This window comes from Astatotilapia calliptera, chromosome 15 (genome assembly GCF_964374335.1).
Source record: "Astatotilapia calliptera chromosome 15, fAstCal68.1, whole genome shotgun sequence".
In the NCBI taxonomy this organism is placed as follows: Eukaryota; Metazoa; Chordata; class Actinopteri; order Cichliformes; family Cichlidae; genus Astatotilapia; species Astatotilapia calliptera.
The window spans coordinates 982,205-991,986 of NC_137436.1; the positions used below are offsets into that span (position 1 = coordinate 982,205).

Sequence of the window (9,782 nt, forward strand, 5' to 3'; positions counted from 1 at the left end):
TTTGTGTTGTCGTCTGAGCCGAGTGCAGTCGTGTTTTAGAAATGCACCGTTTAATCATCACAGCTGTTACCTGCTGTCAGACAAACACCCTCCCAGCAGTTTGTCGAGCGTTTTGACAGCAAAGAAAGCAGCTGAAAGTTTTCAGTACAGTCTTTCTCCTTAGCGCTGCTGTCTCACCTCTTTCGTTTCACTCTCAGATCACGAGCGCGTCGCCCTGGGCAACGAGGAAGGCCTTTTTGTCATCCATGTCACCAAAGATGGTAGGATCTGTGTTGGTGTTTTTGGTGTGTTCCCGGTTGTGCGACTCGTGTCGCCTCTGCTTTCTGCCTCGTTTCCCTCACTCCTCCCTCTGTCCTCAGAGATAATCCGGGTGGGGGACAACAAGAAGGTGCACCACATTGACCTGATGCTCCAGGAGCAGCTGCTGGCGGTCATCTCCGGCAGGAACCGCCACGTCCGCCTCTTCCCTTCGCAGGCCCTGGACGGCCGCGAGACCGAGTTCTACAAGCTGGCAGAGACGAAAGGCTGCCAGACCATCGTGTCGGGTCCGGTCCGCAACGGCTCGATCACCTGCCTCTGCGTGGCCATGAAGAATAAAATCATATGTTACGAGGTGAGAAAAAGCTCACTCTCGCTAACCCTCGAGGCTTCTGCCACTGCTCACTTGATGTGACTTGATGTGACTTGATGTGACTTGATGACACTCCTGCAGGTGAATAAGAGTAAAATGCGTCACCGTCGGCTGCGGGAGCTGCAGGCCCCGGGGCCGGTTCAGTGGATGGGTCTGCTCAGTGAGCGTCTCTGTGTGGGCTATCCGTCTGGCTTCATGCGCTACAGGTACTTTACATCATTACAGCTGCGCTCCCCTTCAGCGTACATGAGTCTGACTTTGTGCTCCTGAAACCCTCCACAGTGTCCATGGGGACATGTCCCCTGTCAGCCTGCTCCACGCTGAGGACCACACACTGGCCTTCATCCCTCAGCAGGGCCTGGACGCCCTCTGTGCCGTGGAGATCTCCAGCAAGGAGCTGCTGCTGTGCTTCAGTGCCATCGGGGTGTACGTGGACTCGCAGGGCCGCAGGTCGCGGCAGCAGGAGCTCATGTGGCCGGCTGTGCCCATCGCTGCCTGTGAGTGCGCGCAGTTTGATACACAGATGTGTGAATGCGACACGTGTGTGCGGGCCGTCACCCTGCGCTTATACAAGTCAGCGTGACTGTTGGGCTCTTACAGGATGTTGTTTGTGTACTTTTTATCTGAAAGAGTGAAACTGCTGTATTATGTTCCTCAGGCTACAACGCCCCCTACCTGTCCGTGTACAGCGAGAACGCCGTGGACGTGTTTGATGTCAACACCATGGAGTGGATTCAGACCATCCCGGTCAAAAAGGTCGGTGTGGAAGTGACCGAAGCTTCAGCAGCTTTGGAAATAGCTCAGTCTGACCTTTGATGGCTGCACAGATCAGTCAGCTTTAAACACTGGTGTGTGTGTCTGTGTGTGTGTGTGTGTGTCTGTGTGTGTGTGTCTGAGTGTGTGTCTGTGTGTGAGTGTGTGTGTCTGTGTGTGAGTGTGTGTGTCTGTGAGTGTGTGTGTGTCTGTGAGTGTGTGTGTGTCTGTGTCTGTGTGTGTGTGTGTCTGTGTGTGTGTGTGTGCCTGTGTGTGTGTGTCTGTGTGTGTGTGTGTTTGTGTGTGTGTCTGTGTGTGTGTGTCTGTGTGTGTGTGTCTGTGAGTGTGTGTCTGTGTGTGTGTGTGTCTGTGTGTGTGTGTCTGTGAGTGTGTGTGTGTGTGTCTGTGTGTGTGTGTGCCTGTGTGTGTGTGTGCCTGTGTGTGTGTGTGTGTGTGTCTGTGAGTGTGTGTGTGTCTGTGTCTGTGTGTGTGTGTGTCTGTGTGTGTGTGTGCCTGTGTGTGTGTGTGTGTGTGTCTGTGAGTGTGTGTGTGTCTGTGTCTGTGTGTGTGTGTGTCTGTGTGTGTGTGTGCCTGTGTGTGTGTTTGTGTGTGTGTCTGTGTGTGTGTGTCTGTGAGTGTGTGTCTGTGTGTGTGTGAGTGTGTCTGTGAGTGTGTGTGTGTCTGTGTCTGTGTGTGTGTGTGTCTGTGTGTGTGTGTGCCTGTGTGTGTGTGTGCCTGTGTGTGTGTGTGCCTGTGTGTGTGTGTGTGTGTCTGTGTGTGTGTGTGTTTGTGTGTGTGTGTGCCTGTGTCTGTGTGTGTGTGTCTGTGTGTGTGTGTCTGTGTGTGTGTGTCTGTGTGTGTGTCTGTGTGTGTCTGTGTTTGTCTGTGTGTTTGTCTGTGTGTGTCTGTGTTTGTGTGTGTGTGCGCGTGTGTGTGTGTCTGTGTGTGTGTGTGTGTGTGTGTGTTTGTGTGTGTGTGTTTGTGTGTGTGTGTTTGTGTGTGTGTGTTTGTGTGTGTGTGTGTGTGTGTGTGTTTGTGTGTGTGTGTCTGTGTGTGTCTGTGTGTGTGTGTGTCTGTGTGTGCGCGTGTGTGTGTGTGTTTGTGTGTGTGTGCGCGCGTGTGCGCGCGTGTGTGTGTGTGTGTGTGTGTCTGTGTGTGTGTGTGTGTGTCTGTGTGTGTGTGTGTGTGAGTGTGTGTGTGTCTGTGTGTGAGTGTGAGTGCGTGTGTGTGTGTCTGTGTGTGTGTGTCTGTGTCTGTGTGTGTGAGTGTGTGTCTGTGTGTGAGTGTGTGTCTGTGTGTGAGTGTGTGTCTGTGTGCGTGTGTGTGTCTGTGTCTGTGTGAGTGTGAGTGTGTGAGTGTGAGTGTGTGTCTGTGTGTGTGTGAGTGTGAGTGTGTGTCTGTGTGCGTGTGTCTGTGTGCGTGTGTGTGTGTCTGTGTGAGTGTGTCTGTGTGAGTGTGAGTGTGTGTCTGTGTGCGTGTGTCTGTGTGCGTGTGTGTGTGTCTGTGTGTGTGTGTCTGTGTGAGTGTGAGTGTGTGTCTGTGTGTGTGTGTCTGTGTGTGTGTGTCTGTGTGAGTGTGAGTGTGTGTCTGTGTGTGTGTGTCTGTGTCTGTGTGTGTGAGTGTGTGTCTGTGTGTGTGTGTCTGTGTCTGTGTGTGTGTGTCTGTGTCTGTGTGTGTGAGTGTGTGTGTGAGTGTGTGTCTGTGTGCGTGTGTCTGTGTGCGTCTGTGTGTGTGTGAGTGTGTGAGTGTGTCTGTGTGAGTGTGTCTGTGTGAGTGTGTGTCTGTGTGTGTGTGTGCGTGTGTGTCTGTGTGTGTGTGTCTGTGTCTGTGTGCGTGTGTGTCTGTGTGTCTGTGTTGCGCGTGTGTGTGTGTCTGTGTTGCGCGTGTGTCTGTGAGAGAGTGTGTGTCTGTGTGTCTGTGTGTGTCTGTGTGCGCGTGTGTGTGTGTGTCTGTGTCTGTGTGCGTGTGTGTGTGTGTCTGTGTGTCTGTGTTGCGCGTGTGTGTGTGTCTGTGTTGCGCGTGTGTCTGTGTGAGAGTGTGTGTCTGTGTGTGTGTGTGAGAGTGTGTGTGTCTGTGTGTGTCTCTGTGTGTGTGTCTGTGTCTGCGTGTGTGTGTGTGTGTGTGTGTCTGTGTGTGTGTCTGTGTGTGTGTGTGTGTGTGTGTGAGTGTGTGTGTGTGTGTGTCTGTGTGTGTGTGTGTGTGTGTGAGGTGACTCCAGGGACTAAACTCACACGTTGGTCTGAATCTCAGCAGATTCTCTGATCTCTCTCTTCCCCTCCAGATGCGACCTCTGAATGTGGACGGCTCTCTGAACCTGCTGGGGCTGGAAACCGTGCGCCTTATCTACTTTAGGAACAAGATGGCCGGTAAGATCGCTCTCTGTGCTGTGTGAGGTGAAGAATTCGTTCTCAGTCTCTTTTTAGCATTTTGCTGTTAAATGTCTTTATTATTAAGCGTAGGATTACCTGCAAACTACTGCAGTGGCAGGTCAGGATCCAGCTGATGTGAGCTGCTTATATGACAGCGTAAGACCGAATTGCAGCGTGACAAAGGTCAGGTGTGCGCTGGGCCGTCATCACGACCCTCACAGATGGAAGCAGCTGATGTTTGTGTCACGTGCAATAAGTTAAAGGAAGTCTCATAAAAACAAGCGCTCCTCTGTGTTGCCAGTTTGAATCTTCCTCTGGTTTTGATCTGTGTCCAGCATCAGCAGCCAAACGATGATCTTTGTTGATCTTTCAGAGGGCGACGAGCTGGTCGTCCCGGAGACGTCAGACAACAGCCGGAAGCAGATGGTGCGCAGCATGAACAACAAGAGACGCTACTCCTTCAGAGTGCCCGAAGAGGAGCGACTTCAGCAGAGGAGGTAGTTTACCTGAAGCTCTGTACTCGCCGCCGGGAGCTCTCGGAGAATTCGCCGTTATTTTCCCAAAGCTGCTCTCACCACGTTCTGTTACTCTGAGCTGCTTTCCAATGCTGATGATGGCCTGTGCCCGATGGTTGCGATCTGTATTTTTAACTGAACCAGCCGTATTAGCATCATCCTTGTAGGGAGGAAAAACCTCGTTGCTGTCTTTGACGCGCTGATCCTGTGTCTGTGATTCCAGAGAGATGCTGCGAGATCCCGAGATGAGGAACAAACTGATCTCCAATCCAACCAACTTCAACCACGTGGCTCACATGGGACCAGGAGATGGGATCCAGATCCTGAAGGATCTGCCCATGGTACATGTGCAAACACACGAACATGCTTCCTTATCCTGTCACGTGAGCGTGCCATCCCTGACATACTGAAGCCCCCCCCCCCACACTGACACTGTCTGGTCCTGAGTTGTGTGTCTGTAGAGAGCATGCATCATGTTTTTCTGCCCTGTGTGTGTGTTTACGTGCACCCTCCTCACTCCTCTCCCCCCGCACTGCACTCTGTGTGTGTGTTTTCTGCGTGTTTAAACCAGAACGTCCGTGTTCAGGATAGCCGAGCGGGGTTCAGCGGCTCCGTCAGCATTCCCTCCATCACCAAGAACCGGGCCGAGCCGGGCCGCTCCATGAGTGCCAGCAGCGGACTGGGCATACGTGAGTACCGGCAGTCGTGTTAGAGCTCACGTTCGGGGAGGTTCGTCTGTCTGTGGCTTCATGTCCGCCGCCTCCTCTCGTCTCCGCAGGCTCGTCCTCGCAGAATGGCAGCGCTCTGCGCAGGGAGCTGTCAGGAGGAAGCTACGGGTCCAAACGCCAGACCATGACCTCTCCTTCCGAGAGCTCCCTGTCCTCTGGCGGAGGGGTGGACTGCGGTGATGCTCCGCTCTCACAGTTCGACAGAGAGGTCAGTGAACGTGCAGCTTCATGTGAGGTTGACTCTGAGTATTAAACAAAGTGTTTCGTCCAAACAAACATTAACTAAATAACTCAGTTTTTACTGGCTGTTGGCTCGAACCTGCAACATCGTGTCAATCAAACATCAGCTTCGTATGACGTCCACATAGAGACGGCTGTTTTCTTGTCGTGAGCTTTAGCAGGTAGACATTATCAGCAGAAACTGCCTGTACTCCCCTTTGAACCAAACTCCTCCATCAGTCACGAGCATCCCGACATCTGCAGGCCGCGCTCCTCATCCCATCGCTCCGCAGGTGTTAGCTCCCTGTGATGTCAGCAGAGGCCGTATTTGCCGTGATTCTTGCTTTTAGCTTTTAGGTCGGATGAGAGCCAATCAGACTCCAGTCTGGCACTGGTGGTGCAACATCGCTCATAATGGTTTCCGGCAACATCACTTCTAAGTTGTTTTCACTCGCATGAAGTGACTCTGATCGAGAGTACAGGAAAAAAATAAAAACAGCAATTATGGGCGACGGCTGCCCCCCCCAGTCCCCCTGTCATTCCCCCTGCTGGTCCTCCCTTCCCATTGGACGTTGTCAACTCCATCCTGCCCTATCTCGCCTCCCTCCATCCTAACTCAGCTGTTCCCTGCTTCGTGCCTGTCCCCCTCCCTTTCCCCTCATCCCTCCCCACCCCAGCATGTTGTCTGTGGGCTGGGCGCTGAGTCTGAACTCTCCTCTGCAGTGGCAGGCAGTCTCACCGTCGGAGAAGACCCCCGATCTGAAAAGGGCTTTAAGGACCCTGCTTAGTAAGATGAAGGTAACGTCAACAGCTGCAAACACACAACTGAGAGCACCGTGTCACTGTGTATCTCTCACACACACACACACACACACCACTGAGTCGCCTTCGCTGCACCATTTCAGCGCCGTCACATCAGCAGCCTCTGATTGGTTTGTTGCATCTCTCAGCTGCACCATCTGGCCTTCGTGTCATCGCCTTTCGTTGCCGATGGAGTGGCGCGGCGCTGCTTCACCATCGCTAATCACAGAGCATGTGTGCTTCCATACTGCCCCCCGATGGCCTGCCCATGTTTCCTAACCAGGAGCTGTCAGCTCAGAGCACAACCAGACCTCTGGTTACTCAGCAGGTGATGGGAAATGAATACATAGTAAAGGAACGATGTCACAAACTTGAATAAACATAAATATTTTGGCATTAATAATCCACACAAGTTTTCAATGCATGATGTTTCCTCGTTATATTGGTGGTGCCACCAGGAGGCCCCTGGTTGTAAGACTGTGCCGTCACACACAAAGGAAAAAACTTCTCTCATGACAGAGAACAAGAGTGTGCATGCTTGAGCGTGTCAGGTCGATGTGGGCGGGAGCAGTGTAGCTGCGCCTTTGCTGCCCATCTACACGGACTCATGCAGCTGTGCTTCGTGTAGCCGTAGTGTGACTGTGCTCTTTAGTGTTTTATAGGTGGGGTGTGTTTAGATGGGATATAAATAGACGATTGGATCGGTGAACTGTAAGAAACGTACATTACACAGTGTATGAAACACCCAGGACATCAGTGAGCTGGAAGGAGCCTCACACGCTGTACAAGGGTGAAGCAAGCCCACACACACACCACCAGCTCGGCCTGCCTGCATGTTTGTTTTCCTTCAGCTGATCATTTCTGGTCAATCGAGCCGTTCATCTGCATAAGCGGAAGACGAGGCGGGGGCGGGTCAGCGTCACTCAGTCTGACTTCCTGTCTGCCCCGCCGTCACAAAAAGCAGATTAATGAGCAGTGCATGTGCAGCAAGCACTCGTCATCAGTAGCTGTTAGGAGCAGACAGAGGCGCAGCTTCATCTGTCGTACACGTCCCAGTTTACTTTGTGGAAGGGATCGTCTAATTTCTCCAACTCTTCCCTCTTTCCTCCAGGATTCGGACTCCCCACGCCACTCCACGGCCTCCAACAGCTCCACCTTCAGCAGCCCTCCCAGCCCGGCCTCCCCACACAAGACCAAGTCCCTGTCCTTGGAGAGCACAGAAAGGATGGGCTGGGACACATGAGCCCCCAGCGGTCCATCCGACCCCCCTCACCCACCCACCGACTGACCCATCAACGACCCACCCACCGACAGCACAGGACTCCAAATTCTCCAACTCTTCCTTTTTTGAATATTGTTCCCTCACTGCCCAGAGAACTGCACCTCCTGCCCACCACTCCCTCCCAAAGAAGATTTGTCCCACTTTACCCCCCCGCACTGTGTCTCAGCGTTCTTCCACAGTGGGGCCGAAACACTCGCTAGACAGCGAGGGACAAGCTATCAAATGCTATCAGTGGTGTACATGTGGGTGCTGATGTTTGGCTTGTGTGTGTGAGTGTGTGAGAGAGAAGGTGTGTGTGATGTCGGGCAGGTGATGCAGGAACAGGAAGCTCCCATTTTGGCTCTTTTTGGTCAACTTGTCGAGATTCACTGAGAGACTCTTAAAAAGTCACGATGCAATCCAAAAAGAAGATGAAATATATTGAGAGCAGAAGGTTTGTACTTGTACATAGGACCCGCCGGGATTCAGGGGACAGTGTTTTAATTTATTTATCAATCATAGACGAGGAAAGGGGCTCCCCCCCCCCCCCCCCCCCACCTGCTTTCTCTCTGGGTGCTGCAAAAAGATAAAAAAAGGAATTACTTTTATTTTTTGCTCCTGATACTAAGTGCAGCGACTTTATAACATTTTTAATTTCCACCATCAGCAAAAAGCTCCAACAGCGGCTCCTGTGACATCACACGACAAACTCATTCGGTTCCCCAGAGCGAACGACATCATCAGGGGTGCGCGTCCTCCGTCGTGGACGCTCCACGTTGTCCAGCCAAAACTCCCGACACAGTCATGTACATAGGTTCAGAGTAGAGAGTAATATATGATAAGGAAAATACTATAGAGAACTACACGGGGCGGAAAACTCCTCCTTTATTTTCCCGCTTTTGTTTGGAGTGATTCCGGGTTGTTTCGCACTCGAAGCCATTTTAAAACCACTTATTTTGTTTTTACTGATTTATTTTAGATTTGTTTGTTTTCATGTTGTTTCTATGACGTGTGCGCATCCCTCCCCTCCACTTCATATGAGTGGGGGGAAAAAAGCTGACTTGTGTATCGGCACTGCTGCCTGTACGCACACACACACAGACACACACACAGGCGGTTGTTGCCTTGTTGTGCTCCTCTGACTGTTGGTGGTGTTTGAAAGGTCGCTGAGATGAGCTGTTTCACCAAATACGGACACAACAGGGAGGCGCCGCGACTTTGCTCGTTCCAACAAACGTTTTAATGACTCGTGAAAATTTGTAAGAGGAGGGATTAAAAAAAACGAGAATGTAAACAGTGCGAGGAAGTCACACCTGGGTTTGTGTTCTGGAGGCGATGGAGTAAATGACCTCTGCCTGTTGTTGTTGTGTGACCTGAACAGGGCCGGAGCTCTGAGCCGCCTCCACGGCAATACTTTACTCTACTTTACTCTACTTTACTTTTCCTTTGTCAGTGGAAAGGCCTTTAAAAAAATAGAAGAGGGGGAAACGGTGTGGCAGCTTCTGGCTGCAGAGCAGGGCATTCACAGCCAAAAACCTGTTACCTCTGTTCATCTCCTATAGGCATTTTGACCCGAGGGACACGGCGGCGTGGCATCAAAGAACCCACAGAGGGTTTTAGCCTCGCTCCACATGATTCCACTCGTCCTGTTTGTCAGAAAGGGAAAACTCTTCAGTGGTCATTCCCCCTGTGGAAACACAGCAAAGAGCTGCAAACAGCTCATTCCAGGTGTTCTTATTTTTATTATTTTTTAATTTGAAGAGAGGTTTAGAGCTCCCAGCTGGTTTTACTCCAAATATCTTAGAACTTTTTTTAAGCTAGTGACTCCTTCGTTCCTGCGACGAGTTCATCTGCAGAACGACGAGCCGGTGTGTGAGGTGTTAGCCAGGCGGCGTCTGTTTTTCATTTTTGGCCAATACTGTGCAGAAAATCTGATCCTAGATGTCCCGGTTCAAAGAGAGCGAGAAGGGGAAACTCAGGAAACAAATTTTCAGTCAGATGAGCGCGATCGAGGTGAGTTTGATTCATTTGATGGATGGGCAGCAGTAAGTGAGGGAATGTGACTCGGGTGGAGGCGGCAGTGAGTATTGGGTGACAGGTGGCTTCACGGCCGAAGTGCCGCAATTTAAAGAAATGGAAACGCCTTTACATTTCAGTGAGGTCTTATCTCCAGTACCTTCTATATTGTTTTGCTCTTTCATATCATATTCCACTTTGTTTTCTAGGATTGCTTTGTAATAATTTGTACAGTTTTGCATGTTATAGATGTAATCATTTGTTTTCAGTTTGTCGTTTTATTCTTTTTGGAGCGGTTTGGGTGTTTTACTGAGGATAACCCACTACAGCTGATGTAGATTCTTTTTTTGCACAAAAATATTTAAGGTGTAAGGTCAAAACAAAAATAATGTATGGAAGCGGCTGCCACACTTACGTGGAGAACTCATTATATTAACCTGACTCCGATGTATTTCAATAAAGCGGAGGGCTGTTACAAATACACTCAGT

General features: G+C 51.0%; 1 protein-coding gene across 10 annotated transcripts in view; it reads left to right on the forward strand.

Annotated features, from left to right (window-relative positions):
- cdc42bpab (CDC42 binding protein kinase alpha (DMPK-like) b) overlaps nt 1–9,776 on the forward strand; it is a 73,725-nt gene extending 63,949 nt beyond the window's left edge. For 6 of the 10 annotated variants that reach the window (XM_026142325.2, XM_026142323.2, XM_026142327.2 and 3 more), the window contains 12 exons: nt 198–260; nt 360–613; nt 713–837; nt 914–1,128; nt 1,290–1,387; nt 3,666–3,750; nt 4,127–4,250; nt 4,492–4,609; nt 4,840–4,957; nt 5,047–5,204; nt 5,939–6,013; nt 7,128–9,776. In XM_026142325.2, coding sequence (XP_025998110.2) covers nt 198–260; nt 360–613; nt 713–837; nt 914–1,128; nt 1,290–1,387; nt 3,666–3,750; nt 4,127–4,250; nt 4,492–4,609; nt 4,840–4,957; nt 5,047–5,204; nt 5,939–6,013; nt 7,128–7,259 — 1,565 coding nt within the window. In that variant the 3' untranslated portion in view covers nt 7,260–9,776. The remainder of the gene's footprint in view (nt 1–197; nt 261–359; nt 614–712; nt 838–913; nt 1,129–1,289; nt 1,388–3,665; nt 3,751–4,126; nt 4,251–4,491; nt 4,610–4,839; nt 4,958–5,046; nt 5,205–5,938; nt 6,014–7,127) is intronic. The other 4 variants (XM_026142328.2, XM_026142331.2, XM_080289767.1 and 1 more) reach the window with 2 other exon arrangements.
- The last annotated feature ends 6 nt before the right edge of the window (nt 9,777–9,782 follow it).